This window comes from Schistocerca gregaria, chromosome 7, assembly GCF_023897955.1.
Source record: "Schistocerca gregaria isolate iqSchGreg1 chromosome 7, iqSchGreg1.2, whole genome shotgun sequence".
NCBI classification, from domain to species: Eukaryota; Metazoa; Arthropoda; class Insecta; order Orthoptera; family Acrididae; genus Schistocerca; species Schistocerca gregaria.
Window position 1 is genome coordinate 323513484 of NC_064926.1, and position 23673 is coordinate 323537156.

Genomic DNA, 23673 nt, shown 5'->3' on the forward strand with positions numbered 1-23673 from the left:
ACTTCCTGTGCACACTGCATGTCTGACCTATTCAGAGAGGTCCTAAAAATCTTCATCTGATACCAGAGGCCGATGAATCTGCACCCACGATGCAGATTTAAGCATTCCACTTACACACAAACCCCAAATGTCAAGACACTCAGATTGGTACCAAGAGTTGTATGTTGATAGAGTATCAACCAAAACACCAATTTAGTTCGTGCTATGTCCTGTCGTCCAGTAGAAAATGCGTAAACGGTAATTAAAAGTAACACCAGAGCTATGGAGCACAGAAAAAGCATATCTGTGAATAATTGCCTTCCTGATCTCTCGAGTGAGATGACAGAGCGTGTAGTCATCATACGTAAGGTCCTGCGTTCAAACCCCACTGATGACAGTTTTTTTCCTTGCTGTTTAAGTGTGAAACCATTACATGGGAAAACATTTACCTGGCATGTAAAACAACTTTTCAGAGTTTGTAGCAATGTTCTTTTGGGAGTCTGCTTTTGCTTTGTTAGTTGAAAGTAATAAACCTGTAGAGTTCACGTTTATAGATAGGTGTGGTGTTCTGTCGGACATGTACAACAGAACAAACACACTCTTGAGATGAAGCACATAGTGAGTATTAGTAGTCCCATATAACACTTTCACGATAATGCTGGGAAAAAAAGGAAGGTCATCAATGGGATTTGAACCCAGGATCCTTGGTACGATGATCTAACACTCTACTAACTTCCCCACATAAGCTATACATATTAGTTGTTCACAGTTATGCTTTTCCTGTGCTCCGTAGTTCTGGTGACACTTTTAATTAATGTTTATTCCCCTTTCTGCCAGACAACAGCACACAGTACACACTAAATTGGAGTTTTGGTTGAGTCTCTATTGACAAATAATGTTTGGTGCCATTCTGAGTGTCTGACATATGGAGATTTGGGTGTTATCCCCAAACCAGTGCTGCAAAATGCTAGTTCTGCTCCCCACAAGCGAGGTTATCTGTCTTCACCACAGTAGCCAGCCACCTGTGGGAACAAAGGACAGCCTGTGAACCCAAGCAGCAGGCATTGTGCCCACAATGAGGCTTGATTTGCAGCCTGGTGCACTCAGTGCACTCAACACTGCTGGGACAGCCTCCTCCAAATCTCAGACGAGGACAAGCTGCCCGCCCTCCTCCAGACAAGCAAAAATGAAAAGGGTGGACACTGGCCTTGCTTCCCAGCATGACTGTTATTTCTCTAAGGCTCCAGCACCCGCTTAACACTGGAGCTCCCAATGCAATGACCAGCTAACACATCCCTCGTGCTCATCCCTATCTTCCAGGAAGATGGGCCAATCTTGGTTTGACTGTGACTTTCATACAACTAGCTTCATGTAATCATTCAACACAACTACAATTTCCTGGCATTGTGACTTCCCTGTATACAGTGTTATCACCTGCAAAAAATGTTATGGAAATTTCAGTCTTATTCACAAGATCATTTACAAGCATCATGAACAGCAACAGTTCTATAATGCTCTCTCAGCATAAGCACAAAGCTATTACATCTACTTTCACAGATCATGACTTTATACACACTGAGAGCAACATGCTTAGTTCTATCTACTGTGAGTTCTTTCATACCCATCACTACCAGACAGTTCAAAACTGTAGCTAGTATCTTCTGTGATCTTTGTTATATCTGCTCTACATACATACTCTGCTAGCCACCATACACAGGTGTGATGGAGGGTACACTGTACCACTACTAGTCATTTCCTTTCCTGTTCCACTCACAAATAGAGCGAGCGACAAACAGATGTCCATATGCCTCTGTATCAGCCCTAATTTCTCATTTCTTATATTCGAGATCATTACGCAAAATGTATGTTGGTGGCAGTAGAAACATTCTGCAGTCAGCTACAAAAGCAGGTTCTCTAAATTTTCTCAGTAGTGTTTTTTGAAAAGAATGTTTCCATCCCTCCAGGAACTCTCATTTGATTTCCAGAAGCATCTCCATAATACTTGAGTGTTCTTCAAACCTAACAGTAACAAATCTAGCAGATCACCTCTGAATTACTTCAATGTCTTTCTTTAATCCAACCTGGTCCGAATCCCAAATACTCGAGCAGTACTCAAGAATAGGTCGCACTAGCATCCTATATGCAATCTCCTTTACAGATGAACCACATTTTCCTAAAATTCTCACAATAAACTGAAGCCAATCATTCATGTTCGCCACTATAGATGAACCACACTTACCCAAAATTCTCCCAATAAACTGAAGGCGACCAAGACGATCATTCGCCTTCTCTATCAGAATCCTCACATGTTCGGATGCTCATTTCTTATGAGCAGCAGATCTTGGTGTAAGGCATGTTTCTATGCCTAACACATTGTTTCCTAATGCAGTAGACATCATCAGTTTTACAATGTGGAACTTTGGAACTTTAGACACAGAAACGGGCTTTCGACAAGGCCTATTGCCCATTTAACAAAATTCACCAAGGATGCAAGTATTGGCCATGAAAGCCAGCACTATATAAAAATACTTTTGGATTATAGGTGACCACTTACAAAAAAGCAGAAGCACTGAGTCATCAATAAGCACACATAAGAAGAAAGAGAGCTTCCTATCTTTTGGAGTAATCCTTTTTCGAGCTAGAGTAAAAACACACACACACAAACACACACACACACACACACACACACACACACACACACACACATATGAAAAGTTAAGATGTAAAAGGTTAACATCACAAGATGATTCTTCAATTGCTCAAGGTAAATTGTTGGATAAGGGTTCCAGAAAAATTTCACAAGAAATCCTGTCACCGGCACTTGTCCTAACTATGTGAGGCTCACAGGTACGTCTTTGAACTGAAATTCCCATGATTATCATAAACTGATGAAGTTTTTCTGTTGCGACGCTACATCTTTTGACGGAGGTATTCTGTAAAGTATGCTCATTTCACCGAATAAAATTTACAATAGGGGTACTGGCATTCTGGACGAAATGCAGACTGGCATGATGAGAAGACTGTTACACACTACACTTTCCGTCAAAGCCCTTTTCAGAAAAGAAAGGAAAACATACATTCACACAAGCAGGCACACCACCTGCACACGTCTGCTATCTCCAGCTGCTCTAGCCAGACTGCAACAGCTAGGTTGAACAAAAGCAGCAATCAGAAATGGAGCAGAGAAGGAGGAGGGATAGCACAGTACAGGTGGGGAGAGGGAAGATAGCTGTCTGGTGGAGCATGGAGAGACTAAAAGACAGCATTATGAGATTGTGGGGAAGGGAGGGGGTGGGGGGCAAATGTGTAGCGGAGAAGGAGAGGAGCAAATGAGGAAAAGACTGGGGGCTGCTTTTGCACAAAAAGAGCACACTGAGGATGAGAGGACATGAACTGGGAGGAGATAATAGGACAGAGGGGTTGGAAACTGCTGGGTGGAGCCTGTGGTGACAGTAGGTTATGGTAGGCTAAGGCCAGGATAATTTTGGGAGCAGAAACTGTGTTGTAAGGATAACTCCCATCTGTGTAGGTCAAAAAAGTTGGTGGCAAAGTGGAGGATCCAGATGCCCAGGTTGTGAAGCCGACATTAAAATCAAGCATGTTATGTTCGACTGCATGTTGTGCAACAGGATGGTCCACTTTGCTCTTGGCCACAGTTTGGCAATGGTTATTCATCCTGGTGAACAGCTAGTTGGTAGTCACACCCGTATAGAAAACTGCATCACAGCTGGTATATAACATAGCTGCTTTCACAGGTGGCACAGCCTCTCATGGGGTTTGGCAAGCATGTGAAACAACTGGAATAGGAAAAGCTGGGTGGGTCAATTGGGCAGATCTTGCACCTGAGTCTTCCACAGGGATATGATCCCTGTGCCAAGGGGCTGGGATTGGAAGTAGCATAGGGATGGACTAGGACATTACGAAGATTGGGTGGGTGATGGGAAACCACTTTAGGCAGTTAGAGAAGCATCCTAGTAGGATGTTCCTCATTTCAGGGCATGATGATACGTAATCAGTGCTTTAAGAAGAATGTGGTTCATTTGTTCCAGTCTAAGGTGGCAATTGGTGGCAAATGGGACACTTCTTTGTGGCAAGTTCTCGGGGGTGGTGGGATGTTTGGGTGTGTGTGCGATATGGCACAGGAAATCTGTTTGCAGACTAGGCCTGGAAGGGAGGGGCGATGGGGAGGTGGGGGGGGTGGGGGTGGGGAGGGGGTAAATGCTTGTCTATGAAGACCTTTGTGAGATCTTCAGCATGGTTGGCAAGGGAGTGCTTACCAATGCAGATATGCCATCCACAGGTGGCCAGGCTGTATTGGAGGGATTTTTTGGTGTGGAAGGTATGGCAGCAGTCGAAATACGTGTACTTTTGGCGGTTGGCGGGTTTAATGCTGACAGAGGTGTGGACAGAGCCATCAGAGAAGAGGAGGTCAACATCTACTTAGTTGGCACACTTGATTAAGGAGGACTAGGTGAATCAGACAAGAGAGAAGGTGTTGAGGTTGTGAAGGAATGAGAAAAGGATGTCTTGGTCCTGGTTCCAGGTCATGAATATATCAACAATGAATTTGAAGTAGACCAGGAGTTTAGGGTTTTGGGAGATTAGGAAGGTTTCTTACGGGATGGCCCATAAACAGGTCGGCATAGGAAGGTGCCATGCAGATGGCCATGACTGTGTCACAGATTTGTCTGTACACCTTCCCTTCAAAGGAAAGGGAGTTGTGTGTTTGGATAAAGTTGGTAAGGAATATGAAAAATAAGGTACTGGGCTTAAAGTCTGAAGTATATTAGGAGCAGTAGTGTTGAATGTCATAAGCTCACGGGGATGAGTGGTGACGTAGTATAAGAAAATGGCATCAACAGTGATAAGTAGAGATCCAGGAGGTAAACGGACAGGGATGGTGGAGAGTCAGTAGAGGAAGTGGTTGGTAGCATTAATGTACAATGCTAGATCCTGGGCAACTGATTGTAGATTTTGCCACTGACTGTCAAATTTCTGTCAGAGGAAGCACAATACTTAACGACAATAGGGTGTCCAGGATTGTTGGGTTTGCCTTTTTTTTTGGGGGGGGGGGGGGGGCATCTACAATGTGCATGTGTGGGGTGTCGGGAAGAGGAAGGAAATAGCTTCAGGGGAGAGGTTCTGGAAAGGCCTAGCATTTTAAGCTGAGACTGGAAGTTAGGGTGGACTTTTGGGATGGGATCACTCTTGCTGAATTTATAGTTGGAGGAGTCAGACACCTAGGAAAGAGATCCCCCAGATACTCACTGTAATTCATAAATACAGCAATGGGACCTTTGTCTTTAACTGAGGATCTTTTCTGAGGTTGTGTATGGCTGTCTTTTCTTCTGCTGAAGGTTTAGTGTTCTTAGGAAGGGACTTTGGGAAGGATGTTGAGAAGGTAATAAATCCCTGGAAGGCAACAGGGGATGGTTAGGAGGGAGGATCACAGGTGGAACAAACTGGGAGAGCCAGAGTTCAGTGTTGGGATTCTACATCTACATCTACATCTATACTCCACAAGCCACACAACGGAGTGTGGCAGAGGGCACTTTATGTGCCACTGTCATTACCTCCCTTTCCTGTTCCAGTCGCGTATGGTTCTCAGGAAGATCGACTGCCGGAAAGACCCCATACGTGCTTGAATCCCTCTTCTTTTACATTTGTGATCTCCTCGGGAGGTATAGGTAGGGGGGAGCAATATATTTGATACCTCATCCAGAAACGCACCCTCTCAAAACCTGGACAACAAGCTACACCGCGATGCAGAGTGCCTCTCTTGCAGAGTCTGCCACTTGAGTTTGCTAAACATCTCCATAATGCTATCACGCTTACCAAATAACCCTGTGACGAAGCACGCCGCTCTTCTTTGGATCTTCTCTGTCAACCCGACTTGGTACGGATTCCACACTGATGAGCAATATTCAAGTGTAGGTCGAACGAGTGTTTTATAAGCCACCTCCTTTGTTGATGGACTGCATTTTCTAAGGACTCTCCCAACGAATCTCAACCTGGCACCCGCCTTACCAACAATTAATTTTATATGGTCATTCCACTTCAAATCGTTCCACACGCATACTCCCAGATATTTTACAGAAGTAACTGCTACCAGTGTTTGTTCCGCTATAATATAATCATACAATAAAGGCTCCTTCTTTCTATGTATTCGCAATACTTTACCTTTGTCTATGGAAAGGATCAGTTGCCACTCCCTGCACCAAGTGCCCATCCACTGCAGATCTTCCTGTATTTCGCTGCAATTTTCTAATGCTGCAACTTCTCTGTATACTACAGCGTCATCAGCGAAAAGCCACATGGAACTTCCGACACTATCTACTAGGTCATTTATATATATATTGTGAAAAGCAATGGTCCCATAACACTCCCCTGTGGCATGCCAGAGGTTAATTTAACGTCTGTAGACGTCTCTCCATTGAGAACAACATGCTGTGTTCTGTTTGCTAAAAACTCTTCAATCCAGCCACACAGCTGGTCTGATATTCTGTAGGCTCTTACTTTGTTTATCAGGCGACAGTGCGGAACTGTATCGAACGCCTTCCGGAAGTCAAGGAAAATGACATCTACCTGGAAGACTGTATCTAACATTTTCTGGGTCTCATGAACAAATACAGCAAGTTGGGTCTCACATGATTGCTGTTTCCGGAATCCATGTTGATTTCTACAGAGTAGATTCTGGATTTCCAGAAATGACATGATACGAGAGCAAAAAACATGTTCTAAAATTCTACAACAGACCAATGTCTGAGATAAGGTCTATAGTTTTGCGCATCTGCTCAATGACCCTTCTTGAAGACTGGGACTACCTGTGCTCTTTTCCAATCATTTGGAACCTTCCGTTCCTCTAGAGACTTGTGGTACACGGCTGTTAGAAGGGGGCAAGTTCTTTCGCGTACTCTGTGTAGAATCGAATTGGTATCCCGTCAGGTCCAGTGGACTTTCCTCTGATGAGTGATTTCAGTTGCTTTTCTATTCCTTGAACACTTATTTCAATGTCATCCATTTTTTCGTTTGTGCGAGGATTTAGATAAGGAACTGCAGTGCGGTCTTCCTCTGTGAAACAGCTATGGAAAAAGGTGTTTAGTATTTCAACTTTACACGTGTCATCCTCTGTTTCAATGCCATCATCATCCCAGAGTGTCTGGATATGCTGTTTCGAGCCACTTACTGATTTAACGTAAGACCAGAACTTCCTAGGATTTTCTGTCAAGTCGGTACATAGAATTTTACTTTTGAATTCACTGAACGCTTCACGCATAGCCCTCCTTACGCTAACTTTGACATCATTCAGCTTCTGTTTGTCTTTGAGGTTTTGGCTGCATTTAAACTTGCAGTGGAGCTCTTTTTGCTTTCACAGTAGTTTCCTGACTTTGTTGTTGAACCACTGTGGGTATTTCCCGTCCCTCACAGTTTTACTCAGCACGTATCTGTCTAAAACGCATTTTACGATTGCCTTGAACTTTTTCCATAAACACTCAACATTGTCAGTGTCGAAACAGAAATTTTTGTTTTGATCTGTTAGGTAGTCTGAAATCTGCCTCCTATTACTCTCGCTAAACAGATAAACCTTCCTCCCTTTTTTTATATTCCTATTTACTTCCATATTCAGGGATGCTGCAATGGCCTTATGATCACCGATTCCGTGTTCTGCGCTTACAGAGTCGAAAAGTTTGGGTCTGTTTGTTATCAGTAGGTCCAAGATGTTATCTCCATGAGTCAGTTCTCTGTTTAATTGCTCGAGGTAATTTTCGGACAGTGCACTCAGTATAATGTCACTCGATGCTCTGTCCCTACCACCCATTCTAAACATCTGAGTGTCCCAGTCTATATCTGGTAAACTGAAATGTCCACCTAAGACTATAACATGCTGAGATCAAGTTGGCTTGGAACAAGTGTTTTCATTGCTGGAATTGGAAGAGGGAGAGTAGGCCAATTAGATAGGACTGAGACTCCTGTCAGGCTGCGGTTTTTGGTGGAAAGATTAACAATGGTGTTCCCAAATCATTTTGGCTCTAGATTTGGTGTAGTGTTGTAGGGAGTTTTGGGGGATGTGTGCGGAAAGTTGTAAATGTCAGCTAGGCAGGGTCTGGGCATTATGAGGGGTTGACGAGGAGATACACTGTGGTAAGTACAGGGGTTGGATAGTGGCAACAGCAGGATATCATCAGGTTTGATAACTTACTACGAAGGTGGTGTCAGGAATGCTGGTGCAGGAGAGCAAGGGATTCAGTTTCAGAGATGTGATATATAAACTAGATATTGCACGGAAGCAGTATCTTGCGGAGGGAGCAGAGTGGTTCTGGGAACCCTATGCCATGGAAATATGTTTTTGCAGCACCAGGTTTGTGAGGGACATGGTCTGACAGAATCTGAAAAGGTGAAGGTCATTGTGATAAGAGTGGTGGGATCCATAGAAAAGAATTTTTATAGTTAGGCTAATAGGGTTGATTCCATGGTTCAGGTAGCATTTAAGAAATAAGGTGAGTGACTGAGTATTAGCCAGAGAAGGGATTCTTTGCTGAAGTGGTCCAGACGGCTGATAGGTATTCTTGCTTAAAGGAAATTGCTGTAACAAAGGGTTCACCTTCAGAGGTGGTCATGTATCCAAATACGGAAGGAATTAGCATTTTTCATCAAAATATAAGAGGTCTTAGACATAAATGCTTATAGATGTTGACTCTGACATTATTGGTTTATCAGACTACCACTTAAATAATTTGACAATTCAGAGGCTTCCTTTACCAGGATACAGATTAGCTGGCTGTTTTTCAAGGAGTTCTTGACAGAATGGGGGGGGGGGGGGGGGGGGGGGAGTGGCCATGTACATAAAAAACAGTATTCCATTTGAGTCCGTAGGCGTATCATGGCACTGCACTGAACAGGCACTGAATGTTGTCCAAGGGCAGTTGAATTTAGTGAAACTAAACTTCTAATTGTTGTTGTTTATAGGTCCTCAACTCTGACTTCAGAGCATTTCTGCTCAAGCTAGAGAGGGTTTTTGGCTCACTTTATAGGAAGCAGCATAAATTAGTTATATGCAGTGACTTCAGTATTGCTTTTGTACGTGATTGTGCAAGAAAAAGGATTGTAGCGGCACCACCGTTTAGGATAGGGGTGATGTTTTGTGTGATGTTCGAAGCAGACTCTGCGTCGGCCTCAGAGGGTTGAACTAATGACCCGCCATGGACTGGGACGCTGTTGCCCCATCCGTGTAACCCGGCGGTGTGACACACCTCACCATCCAGGAGAGCTGCCACACTTGAATGAATCTCGTTAGAAAATGACACCTATTTATACTTGGCTGTGCACCTCTGTTTTGCCAAGCACACAGTTCACGTCATGTACACATAACACTTAGGTTGGCCAGTGGCCCTCTTCTTGGCTTGCACCATGAAAACCGCTGTGTGTGCTCTCTCCGGCAGTTCTACACCCCTGTGGCCTCTATTTGCCTTCGCAACTGCTGGTATGCGTAACTTACTGCAATCCGGCCAACACCTGGCTGTAACTTGTGCTCTGAATATTGCAAGAAACTAACTTTCCATCTCCTAAACAGTGGTGCCGCTACAGTGTGGATTTAAGCAACTACTTCAACTTACTGCTATGAAACCACAAGTTTCATTTTGTTACAATTAATGTGACAGATTGTATCCTGGTTATAAAATCAATAGTGTATAAATCAACACAATAGCACAATCATAATCTACAATAATTAATACTCTACTATAGTTAATAGTCTGCATCACTGGAAGAGAAACAGAAACTGACTGCTTGTTACAGGCAGCAACAAAATAGTTTGCTTGTCACAGAAGCTATAGTACTGTTATGAAATACCTTAAATGGCAAGTTTTTTAAAACAATCCTTCCAACTTTACTCTTTGGTTTCCATTTCTTCAAATCTCTGTTAATGAGGTTGGTTGACTTTTTCTTTGGCTTAAATGTTGCATTCTTCGATCTGATCTTCCCTTCTGAAAACATTCACACACATATAAATGCAAATTTTCAAACTCATACTATCTTTATTCAAAACATGAAAATGAAAATTGCAATCTACACATAAGAAACAAAAAAAAAGTTACTCTCATGGTATATATTTCACAAAACAAAGGTATATTATTGATGATATCATCAATACCGGGACAGTAAGAAATTCTTATATTAACATACTATACTATGATAACAGGGGATTTTAATTCAAAAGAATTACAAAAAATAAAGAAATTTCTTCAACGGAAAACTTAGGACATGGGCCAGAAATTAAAGTGGTCACCTGTTAGTACTACCTGCAGAAAAGAGTAGCATGTTTGTCCTCCTTTCAGCTTTAATCTAATACAACAATAATTTGGTGAGGAGCAAATAGGGCTCACAATGAAACTGGGTATGTTTTACCAAACAATAAAGAAACTCTAGAAAACATGACAGTGCTAAAACACTTTTGAATTCAAAGTAGATCGTAACCCATAAGATGCAAAGTAAAAAAAGATAAAGATCTAAAAAGAAACACACCAATCAGGCATGGAGTCACCAATCACAAAACTGAAAAAGAATTAGCATGGATTCTGGAAAAACTGCTTGTGTGGGGCCCAACTTAAGATATTCACACAAATAAGACTTGAAAAAATCCTTGGGAGAGCCAGCCATGACAAACTATTCCATCTAATGAGCAAGCTATACACGGTGGGCAAAATACCCTCAGATTACAAGAAGAATGTAATAGTTCCAATTCCAAAGAAAGCAAGTGTCAACAGGAATGACTTTTACTGAACTATCAGTCAAATAACTCATGTTAGCAAAATACTTGAAACAAATTATTCACAGTAGAATGGGAAAAAAAAACTTGTAGAAGCTGCTTAAGAGGAAGACTTTTCGACTTATCTCAGAAGATAGGTTAGGTTAAAGAGAGGCAAAACTATATAATTTATAATATTTCTAGACATATACAAAGTCTTTTTTTATTTATTTATTTTACTGTGTTGACAGAGATGCACTTTATTAATTATGTAGATCCAACCACTCATCCTAGTCGTGGGAGATGGGCAATGGCGTGAAGTAGGAGATTGCCTGTAGAAGTGAGGTACAGTGTGTGCCCCGGGACTGCTATGGTAGCTGTGGAGGTCCTACAGGAACCCTGAAAAGTGGCAGATATCGGGGCTCCGATGAAGCTATGATAGGTCCAGCAAGCCAGTAGTGGATTATGATTTCTGCTTTCAAAAATAGGACGGGCCTTGGAAAGGATGGATTTAATCAATGATGAACTGGCTACAAACAAAGACTAAGATCTGGAACATTAAATATACAAACATTGACTGGAAAGGTGGAAGAGATGGTAGACATGATGGAAATAAAGAAGTTAGACCTATTGGGGTTAGCTGAAATGAGATGGAAAGGAGAAGGAAGGAAAGAACTGAGGAATGGCTACCGATTGTACTGGAGTGGAAATGAGGAGGGAAGGAGAAATGGAGTTGGAATAGTAGTAAGAGATGGATTAAAAGTGGAAGTGAAGAGAATAAGTGATAAGATGATGAAGACCAAAATATCACTCAAGGGCAGAACCATAGAGGTAATACAAGTGTATGCGCAGCAGGTGGATTGCACTTCTGAGGGGAAGCAAGAGTTTGAAAGGGAAATGCAGAAGCAGACGGGAACAAAGAATATGGTAGTAATGGGGAATTTAAACGCAAACATTGGAAGAGAAAGACTAGGCTGTGAAAATGTGCTTGGGCCAGAGGGCTGCGGCTGTCGAAATGAGGAGTTAGTCAAAGGAATGGCTTGCTGGTTGGGAACTCTTGGTTCAGGAAGAGAGTACAGTCAAGCCTTAAAGAGAAAGTTGATAGTTCATTAGTTCATGTACGATAGTGAGATGAATAGGATCATCATTGACATTAAGGTAATACCATCAGAGGCCTTGGATAGCAACAACCATTTGCTAGTAATGAACCTGAGAGGGACTAAAGATATTAAAAGGACAGAAAACCAGGAAAAACGTATGAAGGTATGGAAGTTGAAGGAGGAAGAAAGCAGGCTACAGTACCTACTAGTAATAAAGGAAAGCATTGCAAAGGATGAACCAAAAATGGTAGAAGAGGAATGGGGTTGATTTAAGCGAACATTAATAAGTGCAGCAGAAGCAATACGTGGGAGGACAAGCAACAAAAGGAGATGGAAAGAAACACCCTGGTGGAATGATAAAACAAAGGATATAGTACAGAAGAAGAATAGAGCCTTTATGGTATGGTTCCAGAAGAGAACAGTAGAGACAAGAAAAGAATGTCAGGCAAGAAAGAAATACGCAAAAAGAGAGGTGGCAGAGGAAAAAATAAAGTGGATGGAACAGTGGACCAGTATGACGGAGGATGGTGAAGGTTCAGAAAAAGGTGTAATATGGGATGATTAAAAGTAAGGGGAAGAACAGTATGACAGATTATGCTCAAATGATGAACAAATGTGGACAAGATGTTGAGAACATGGAGGAACTCAAGAATACGTGGAAGGAGTATTTTGAATAACTCCTGAACCCGAATGGAGACCTGGATGAGGAGGAACAAGACGAGGAGAAAAAAGAGGAGAAGAAGCAAATAGAAAAAGACCTTACATGGAGAGAAGTGGAAGAGGCATTGGGAAAGATGAAGGGAGGGAAGTCACCAGGTCTGGATGAGCTAAGTGTAGAGAAGGTGTAGAGAAGGTGAGAGCAGCAGGAGAGGTGGGGACACAATCGCTATACCGAGTAACGAAAATTGTGTGGAGACAGAAGATGATCCCAGAAGACTGGAAAAAGGGAATAATTGTCCCAATCTTTAAGAAGGGAAATAGGAAAGAGTGCAAGAACTATCAGGGGATAACGTTAATGAGTAATTGTACAAAGATTTTTGAGAAAATTTTGGAATCATGAATTCGGGCAAGATTGGAAAGAAGATTGAGAGAAGAGCAACATGGCTTCAGAACAGGAAGGTCCACAGTGGGTCTAATTTTTGCTGTAAGACAACTGCAAGAACAGCACTATGAATATGGAATAGATCAATAATGACCTTCCTGGACATTGTAATAGCTTATGATAGTGTACGTAGAAGCAAAGTGTGGAAAGCCCTGGAGAACGGAGGAGTAGCAAAACAGATTATTTGGAGGATTAGGGAAATGTACCATGGAAGTGTGAACTGTGCGAAAGTGGGAGGACAAAGATCAGCTTGGATTGAACAGAAGAATGGCTTGAGGCAGGGAAGTGCACTTTCACTATTACTCTTCATTGTAGTGATGGATGATTTAATGAGTACATGAGCACAAGTAATTGGTGAAAGGAAGATGAAAGCCATGGTGTTTGCAGATGATCTGATGATTTGGAGGAATAAGGTGGGGGAAGTACAAGAGCAGTTGGATGTTTGGGAACAAAAAGTACAAGAATACGGGATGAAATTTAGTATAAGTAAGAATGAGATGACTATCACAACAAGAAAGAAGGAGAGAGGAACAACTGAAATAACAATTGGTGGGGAACAATTGAGGAGAGTGGAGAGTTTCAAGTATCTAGGAAGCCTGATACACGAAGATGGAAGAAACAACAGAGAAATAAACGAGTGGGGGAGAAAACCAGAAGCATTTAGAAGTGTGTCAGAAGACTGATATGGAGCAAGGACGTACCCCAAATCAGTAAAAAGGTTATATACCAGTCATACTATGTCCCGATCCTGACATATGCATCAGAAACCTTGGTTATGAAAGGAAGAGAGAAAAACAACATACAAGGTAGTGAGAAATAGTAGTGGAGTGACAAACATAGACAGGTTAAGAAATGAGAGGATCAGACAGTTAATGAAGGTGAAACCATTACAGGAGGAGATAGAGAAATCAAGGCTGAGATTGTATGGACACGTTAAGAGAATGGGGGAGATGAGGATACCCAGGAGGATACAGGAGATAAAACTGGAAGGAAAGAGACCAAGAGGAAGACTGAAAGGAGTAGAGTAATGCGTCCAGAAGAAAGGAGAAGACTGGACCAAGGTGAAGACAGAGAGATGGTGGCAAGACAGAAGACTATGGAGAAGCCTATGTTCTATACAGACCCGGCTAGAGGCTGTAAACTGTCAAAGATGATGATGATGATGATGATGTAGCAGGGATTAAATACAGGGAACTAAAGGTTATTTGCAACTTGCAGAGAAACCAGACTGTAGTTACAAATAGTCAAAGGACTTGAAAACAAGTGGGAGCGAAAAAGCGCTGTAATGTATCACCAAAATCATTCAATATTTTAAAATTCGCATAAGACGCCTTTACGGGAAGGAGATGGCCTCACATATCCGAAGTTTCGAGAAGCTATGTGGTAAAAAAGCAAAGCTTTTAAGTTCGTTAACCTTTTTATTGAGATGTCGGGACCATGGCATTATACCAAAATTTGCTAGAGTGACTCATTTCATTAAGACCGCTGCTGCACAGAAGATTACTGAGAAGGCTAGTCATGCTATTGTCAAAGAGAGGATCTACCATACAAGATGAAGGTTAGATGCTATTTCAGCAGAACTTTACCAGTTACATCTGAAGGTTGCAAGGTATCTTTCTCCTGTATCATGAGACTGGGTTGATGGAGTGACTTCGGCCAAGTTCGAGTGGATCCACAATGATGCTAATTGTCGGCAGATATCAAAATTTGATCGACTGTTGCCACAAAAACCGTCGCCAGAAGGGATAATGGTACGACGCTCCATTGTCAATCTCACGGAGAAGAATTTGGATGACGCTACGCTGTCTGTATTAAGCAAGGGACTCAATTTTGCACCTACACCTACAGCACCGCCATTAATAAGTATTTTGAGTGGTGTTGAAGAAGCTGTACGACATCTTCCTTTGGGAAACTTGCCGCGCTCTGTTGAAGGCTCCTACTCAACGCAGTAATTTAAGGGCTGCATTACGAAATCTCAGAGAGGACCCTGACGTAGTGGTATTGAAAGCTGACAAAGGTAATGCAACTGTTTTGTTACCTCATGGTGTGTATAAAGATAAGATGTATGGTCTGCTAAGTGACTCTACCTATAGGAGGATTGATTATGATCCTACAGGACGTGTGCAACGGAAAACTTCAGCACTATTAAATTCCTCCTCCTTACTGCAAGAGACCATCAAGAGGCTAAGACCACATGGTCGTGTACCTCCAAGACTGTATGCCCTTCCAAAGATTCACAAAGAGGGTCTTCCTCTGCGTCCAATAGTGAGCAACATTGGAGCTCCTACATATGATTTCCTAACTGAGACTTTTCATAGGTAAGTGCTCACATCACATACGAAACTCAGCTGATTTTATCAATAGACTGGGGGCTCTTCGTCTTAGCAGTGTAGACCTTCTAGTAAGTTTTGATGTGGTATCACTTTTTACAAAAGTTCCTCTTGCAGATTCTTTGACACTGATTGGTAGCATGTTTCCTGTTGATATCACTGCTTTGTTCAGGCACGCTCTTTCCTCAACATATTTTATGTTTAATCAAGAATATTTTGAACAGACTGACGGTGTCGCCATGGGTAGCCCCCTGTCTCCTTTGGTGGCCAACCTTTTTATGGAGGATTTTGAAGAGAGAGCACTTGAATCAGCTGCCCTGAAGCCAACAGTTTTTTGGTGGTATGTGGATGACACTTTCATAGTGTGGCCTCATGGAGAAGATAAATTAATGGAGTTTCTACATCACCTCAACTCCATTCATAGCAACATCCGGTTCGCCATGGAAATAGAGAAAGATGGTTGTTTACCTTTCTTGGATGTCCTGGCTCGAAGGAAGAATGATGGTTCTCTAGGGCATTCAGTTTACCGGAAACCCACTCATACTGATTTGTACCTGCAAGCATCGAGTTGCCATCACCCATCGCAAACCATGAGTTGGCTTAGAACACTTGTTCATAGAGCTCATACTGTCTCAGATCTGGATAGCTTACCTCAAGAACTCACCCATCTAAAGACAGTGGTGGTGGTTAGTGTTTAACGTCCCGTCGACAACGAGGTCATTAGAGGCAGAGCGCAAGCTCGGGTTATTGAAGGATTGGGAAGGAAATCAGCCGTGCTCTTTCAAAGGAACCATCCCGGCATTTGCCTGAAACGATTTAGGGAAATCACGGAAAACCTAAATCAGGATGGCCGGAGACCGGATTGAACCGTCATCCTCCCGAATGCGAGTCCAGTGTGCTAACCACTGCGCCACCTCGCTCGGTCTAAATACAGTATTCAGCGAAAATGGGTATTCCATCTGGCAGATTAACAGGGCACCAACAGTTAAAACTAAGAAGCAGGCACTGAATAAAGAGGAGAACATGCTGGAACAATCTTTAGCTTTTCTTCCTTTCGTTGGCAACACTTTGTTTAAAATAGCAAAAATCCTCCGAAAATTTCACATAAAAGTGGTTTTCCGCCCACCATCGAAGATTGCGGACCTTGTGGGATCAGTTAAGGACAATCTGTTACTACAAAAGGCCAGAATTTACAAGATGCCGTGCCACTGTGGCATGGCTTACATAGGTCAAACCACACGCACCGTGAAAGAACGCTGCACTGAACATCAACGTTACACCCACCTTTTGCAGCCAATCAAGTCCGCTATTGTTGAACATTGTATTTCTACTGGACATTCAATGGAGTATAAGAAAACAATGATTTTGTCCACAGCAACGTCTTTCTGGGACTCCATTATTAAAGAATCCGTAGAAATACGACTGGCGGAAAATCTGTTAAACCGTGTCAGTGGCTACCAGCTGGACAGTGCATGGAATCCCATCATCTCCACGATTTGCTCAAATCGAACACGACAGAGTGCGTTGACGGCCGTGGCAAACAGCAACGCAGAGGGCCACTGAGTTCCGCTATTCCACCAGCAAGGGCACTGCCGGCGGGCAGTGTGGTTCAACTATCAAGTTTTCGACATATGCGCAGAATATTTACAGTACGCTATATATTGCAGAACGGAGGACGTTTTCGTCAGTCTGCGACGGCTCACCTGAAGATGACTGGCAGGTGCCCAGTTGAAATATCGTGCGAAGTATTGAACGACGAACGGCTAAAGACCGAAATTTGTTTGAACAGTCAATTCGCCGGGAAAATTTTAAAATTCACATTCAATATCTACTTCGCAGGAGCAACAAAGGAAATCTAAGAAAAATTTGGAGAAGTAATCAAAGTTCAGGGAGAAGACATAAAAACTTTGGAAGAGCATTGAACAAATTGGATACGGTCTTGAAAATAGATTATAAAATGATCAAAAGTAATACAAGGCTAATGGAATGTAGTTGAATTACATCAAATGATCTGAGGGGAATTACATTAAGAAAAGAGACACTAAAAGTAGTAGATGAATTTTGCAATTGCGCAGCAAAACAACTAATGGTAGCCAAAGTAGGGAGGATATAAAACGAAGACTGGCCATAGCAAGGAAAGCACTTCTGAAAAAGAGGAATTTGTTGCCATCTGCCATCAATTTAAGTGTTAGGAAGCCTTTTCTGAAGGACAGCAGGATACATTCTGCAACGTCAAGGAACTGTCAGTATGTATGTAGACTGTAGTAATTATTCAGAGGTGAAGATGAAGCAGCCTAGTACAATTCTGCATCTACATCTATACTCTGCAAAGCACCATGAGGTGCGCAGCAGAGGGTATGTCCTATTGTACCAGTTATTGGGTTTCTTCCTGCTCCATTCACATATGGAATGCAGGAAGACTGACTGTCTGAATGCCATTGTGCTTGCAGTAATTATTCTAATCTTATCCTCACAATCCCAATGTGACCATATATAGAGGGATGTAGTATATTCCTAGAGTAATTATTTAAAGCTGGTTCTTGAAACTTTGCTAATAGACTTTTACGGGATAGTTTACATCTATTTTGAAGAGTCTTCCAGTTCAGTTCCTTCAGTATCTCTCTGACCATTCGTGTTGCACCTGTTAGTCATAACCAGTATGGATCCCACACACTTGAGAAATTTTCTAGAATTAGCTGCACAAGTGATTTGTGCGAAATCTCCTTGTACATTGACTGCACTTCCACAGTATTCTACAAATAAACCGAAGACTACAATCTGTTTTACCCATGGCTGAACCTATGTGATCATTCCATTTCATATCCCTACAAAGTGCTACACCCTGGTATTTGTAGGAGTTGGCCAATTCCAACAGACTCATTGATATTATCATGTTTTTTCGTTTTCTGGAGTGCAAAATTTTAAACGTATGAACATTTAAAGTAAGTTACCAATCTCTGCACCACTTTGAAATCTTATCACGGCCTGACTGTTTATGTATGCAGCTTCTTTTATATGGTAGTTCATTATAAATAACTGCGTCATCTGCAAAGTCATTAATACACAATATGAACAGCAAAGTTTCCAACACAATTCCCTGGGGCACACCTGAAGTTATTTCTACATCTGACAATGACTCTCCATCCAAGATAACACGCTGCGTCCTCCCTACCAAAAAGTCATCAATTCAGTCACAAGTTTCACTTGATATCCCATATGATCATACTTTTGATAATAAGCATACATGTGGTACTGAGTCAAATGCTTTTTGGAAATCAAGAAATACGGCATCTACCAGATTGCCTTGACCCAAAGCTTTTGGTATGGTATGTGAGAAAAGTGTGAGTTTGGTTTCACATAATCAATGTTTTTGAAATTAATGCTGGTTGACATTGAGAACGTCATTTTGTTCAAAATGCATGTCTGAGATCAAAATGTGTTCCAAGAATCCAGAACAAATCAATGTCAAAGATACTGGATGGTAGTTTTGCAGATCACTTCCACTACTCTTCTTATAGACGGATGTGACCTGTGCCTTTTTCCAAGAACTGAGCACGGTTTTTTGTTCAAGGGATCTATGATAGATTAAAGTTAGATGCAGGGCTAACTCAGTCATAAATTCAGTATAGAATATGACAGGGATTCCATCGAGCCCTGGACCTTTCTCCAATTTAAACAATTTTCAGCTGTTTCTCAACACCATTGACGCTAATACTTATTTCGTTCATCTTTTCAGTGGTACGAAGACTAAACAGGGGTAGTTCTCCTGGGTTTGCCTTTGTAAAGGAAGATTTGAAAATGGAGTTAAACGCTTTTGCTTTGCTACCCTCAGTTTGAGTTCTTGTCTCATTTGCTGAGACTGGACACTGACAATGATGCCATTAACAGCCTTTACATATGATCAGGATTTCTTTGGGTTCTGTGAAATATCACTTGAGAAAAATTCTGCAAAGAGCATAATTGAATTATCACTAACATTTAGTTTGAGAATCATGAAAGAAAGTTGTACACATGGAAGACACTTGGAGACCATGGAAGGTTTCAGATCAATTATATAATGGTAAGACATTTCCAGAGGTAAATATGGACTCTTATCACAATTCATTGGTTATCAACTGTAGATTACAACAGAAGAAATTGCAAAAGAAAGTTAGAAATTAAGCTGATGGGACAGATAAGTTGAAAGAACCAGAGGTTGTCGTGCATTTCAGAGGGAACGTTACACAACAGTTGACAAGAACAGGGGAAAGGAATAGAATAAAAGATGAGTAATTATCTATGAGAGATGGAATAGTGAAGGCAACAGAGGATCAAAGACAAGGTTTAGTCGACATCATCGGATAAGACAGGAGATATAGAATTTTCACAACTGTGACACTGTGAATAAAACAGAGACCTGAATACAGAATAAATTTCCTTTACTTTACAACTATTGTCACAAACTTTTTGTCAACAGATTACCAGTTTTGGACAATAGTGACCACCTTCAGATCTGTTTTACAAAAACAATGTCCTACTGTACTGCAGCCATAGTGTCAATGTCAAAAGCAAAATCAGCACCATATATATAAAAATAACAGCATATGCCAGAGTCATCTTGTCAGCAGCACTATTGTTCAAAACAAACTAAATTTGATTGATGAAAGGAGAAAATATAAAAATGCAGTAAATCGAGCAGATGGAAGGGAATACAAATATCTAAAAAAAAGAGATTGACAGGAGGCACAAAATGGCTAAGTAGGAATGGCTAGAGGACACATGTAAGGGTTCAGAAGCAAGGAAATGATAGATGCTTCTACAAGAAAATTAGGGAGATCTTAGGAGAAAAGTGAAGCAGCAGTATGAATATTAAGAGATCTGGTGGAAAACCAGTCCGAAGACCAGAAGCGAACACTGTAAAGTAGGAGGAGTATACAAAGGGTTTATACATGGGGCATGTACTTGCGAGCAATATTACAGAAAGGAAGAGGGTGAGGATGAAGATGACATGGGAGACATGATACTGCAAGAAAAATCTGACAGAGCACTGAAAGACCTAAGTCAAAACAAGGCCCTGGGGCCATGACAAACTATTCCATCTGGTTTTCAAGGTGTATGAGACAGTCGAAAAACCCTCAGACTTCATGAAGAATATAATAATTTCAGTTCCAAAGAAAGAAGATGCTGACAGGTATGGATATTAATCAGCTATCAATTTAATAAGTCATGGTTGGAAAATACCAACACAAATTCTTTAGAGAAGAACGAAAATGCTGGTAGAAGCCGACCTTGGGGAATATCAGTTTGGATTCAGGAGAAATGTAGGAACATGCGAGACACTACTACTCTACGAATTATCTTGGAAGACTGCGTAAGGGAAAAGTAAACCTACATTTACAGCATTTGTAGACCTAGAGAAAGCTTTGTTGATTGGAATACTCTCTCTGAAATTCTGAAAGTAGCAGGGGTAAAATACAGGGAAGAAAAGGCTACTTACAATTTGTACAGAAACCAGATGGCAGTTATAAGAGTCGAAGGTAACCAAAGGGAAGCAGTGGTTAAGAAGGGAGTGAGACAAGGTTACAGCCTATCCCTGATGTTATTCAATTTTTATATTGAGCAAGCAGTAAAGGAAACAAAAGAAAAATTTGAAGTAGGAATTAAAATCCATGGAGAAGAAATAAAGATTTCGAAGTTGATGATGACATTGTATTACTGTCAGAGACAGCAAATGACCTGGAAGAGCAGCTGAATGGAATGGACAGTATTGAAAGCAGGGTATAAGATGAACATCAACAAAAGCAAAACGAGGATAATGTAATGTAGTCGAATTACATCTGGTGATGCTGAGTGAATTAGGTTACAGCACACGACACTTCAGGTAGTAGATGAGTTTTGCTATTTGGGCAGCAAAGTAACTGGTGATGGTTAAAGTAGACAGGACATAAAATGTACACTGACAATGGCACGAAAAGCATTTTTGATGAAGAGAAATTTGGTAACATCAAATACAGACTTGAATGACAGGAAGTCTTTCCTGGAAGTATTCATATGCACTGCAGCCATTTAAAAAAGTGAAACTTGGACAATAAACAGTTTAGACAAAAAGATAACACAAGCTTTATAAGTGTGGTGTCACAGAAGAATGCTGAAGATTAGTTGGGTAGATACTGTAACTACTAAGGAGATACTGAACAGAACTAATAATTTAAAAAATAATAATAATAATTGTGGTAGACTCTGACTAGGGGAAGGGATTGGTTGATAGGACACAATCTGAGACACCAAGGGATCACTAATTTAGTAGTGAAGGGAAGTGTTCCCAACTGCAGTAGCACCATCCTCTGTGCCCTCAGTGGCTCAGATGGATAGAGCATCTGCCATGTAAGCAACAGATCCCGGGTTCGAGAACTGGTCAGGGCACACATTTTTCAGCTGTCCCAATTGATGTATATCAACGACACCAGTCCATCAAGTCACTGCGTTCAATTTTCTTAAATACAAAAAATATCAATTCGTTCTGTAATTTGCTTGAGAATCAGAACACTCCCGTAAATACGAAAAAAAGAGCTCAGAGTATAAAGAAAGTTTTCATTTTCATGCAAGAACCAAGCAGTTCTAGGCGCTACAGTCTGGAATCGCGCGACCGCTACGGTCGCAGATTCGAATCCTGCCTCGGGCATGGATGAGTGTGATGTCCTTAGGTTAGGTAGGTTTAACTGGTTCTAAGTTCTAGGGGACTGATGACCTCAGAAGTTAAGTCCCATAGTGCTCAGAGCCATTTGAACAATGTGCATTAGAACTTTTAACGAAGTTCGTCTGCAGGATTTTCTATTGCACAAAACACTATTTTAAGAGGACATAAAAGTATTGTTGATACAGACTGGAAGTATTAGAGTTAAAACCTTTTTTCGTTTAGTTACATCAGTCAATACATAACTCATTCAGATCACCTGTATTACAAGTAGACAACAAAATCGTCTATCGAATACATAAAGCTGTCAACAAAACGCTTTTTTGTTATACGTCGTAACTGTAACTTGAAGAAGTAACTAACATAGAATTGTAATACTAATATCATCAAACTAATAAATTCAGCAATAAAGTTAAATTAGACGTACAATGCTATATTTTATCGATTATCTTAGACTGGTGATTTAAATCAGAACCGCATTTCCTTATTATATAAAATGCTTACTTTTCGCCATTCTACGTCTATGTTAGTGGACGAATGATGCTGTCGACAAGATATTTGTTTAAAAACCACTTTGTATTACAAAAGCAGAACAACAACACCACGAATGTTTACCGCAAATAACCACATGGCCCATGTTCATAAAAATCTCTGATTTTATATTAAGATACATTGATCCGCAGACATCACTAGAAAAGTAACATGTACGTGTACTAGCTGATCTTTATATACTGTATGTAATTATACGTTTTTCTGTCATCTTTTACATACTAGTTCAGTTATGCCGTCCTTACGTATATTTCTAGAATAATACCTTAGAAACTTTTTTTTCGGTATGTTGCTTATTGTGTATAATGTATTATATCTTTGGCGCGTGCAATGTTGATTTTTGTCTTCACGTTTCTTGTCATTGGTAGTACTAACAATTTGTTGACAGGTAGTTAACGTTTCTCGTTGCGAATGGTTTCAGCAAAATAAACCAGGATGAGCGCCGTTAATCTGCGCCAACAGAAATTGGAGCAGCAGGTAATGCGTTGTTTCATATCAGTGAAATTGTTCTACGTAATTACTGTGTCAAGTACTAATAATTCTTGTTATTCAGCGTCAATTGATGGAACAGAAGATGCGCCAGAAAAGGCAAACACTTGGTATGGTTCAAGCCTCAGACGCCCGTGCTTCTTCAGCTAAAGGCCCAAATGGGTTTCAGCCGAGGCTTTCGCTCCCATCACGAGGAAGAGAACTGCATGGTTTGTACTTACAATTGTTGTAATTTTTATTACTGTGTAATATTGAATAATTATCATATGTTTGTTCCTCTTTTCGTAAAGGATATGACGGGCCCCTGCAGTTCACAATGGAGCCAGGGAATCCAGATCTGGTGATATCATTACCGGCGAATGGTTCAGAAGCTTCACACCGCGAGGAAAACGGTAAAAATCGTATTGTCTAATTCCTATTTATCACTCAAACGATACGACACACGTAGCCATAACTGTCAGTGCGTCGATACTGATGATAACATTTTACTCCCTACCTGCCCAATAAATATTTCTCAACGAAGTGAAATAAATATGAGTCATTAAACTGGGCCGTTATAACAACACTTGCTTTTAAATATCAAATATGTCATATATTGGCAACACCTTTATCGTTCAGAGTAGCATAGACGTGTGTTGAAACATTTAATTCATTGCAAGAACAATAGTTTACTTCAAAACATTTAAACACAAGTTGACACTAATTTT

At 41.1% G+C, this 23673-nt stretch overlaps 2 protein-coding genes across 2 annotated transcripts in view; one reads left to right on the forward strand and one right to left on the reverse strand.

Annotated features, from left to right (window-relative positions):
* The window catches only part of LOC126281251 (RNA-binding protein 28), a 103346-nt gene extending 80601 nt beyond the window's left edge, over positions 1-22745 (reverse strand). The window contains exons 1-2 of the mRNA XM_049980043.1: positions 22433-22745; positions 9829-9962 (exon numbers count right to left, since the gene is read on the reverse strand). Of these exons, the coding sequence (XP_049836000.1) occupies positions 9829-9962; positions 22433-22442 (144 nt within the window). The 5' untranslated portion in view covers positions 22443-22745. The remainder of the gene's footprint in view (positions 1-9828; positions 9963-22432) is intronic.
* A 70-nt stretch (positions 22746-22815) lies between these two features.
* The window catches only part of LOC126281252 (protein king tubby), a 47054-nt gene continuing 46196 nt past the window's right edge, over positions 22816-23673 (forward strand). The window contains exons 1-3 of the mRNA XM_049980044.1: positions 22816-22954; positions 23031-23175; positions 23257-23358. Of these exons, the coding sequence (XP_049836001.1) occupies positions 22913-22954; positions 23031-23175; positions 23257-23358 (289 nt within the window). The 5' untranslated portion in view covers positions 22816-22912. The remainder of the gene's footprint in view (positions 22955-23030; positions 23176-23256; positions 23359-23673) is intronic.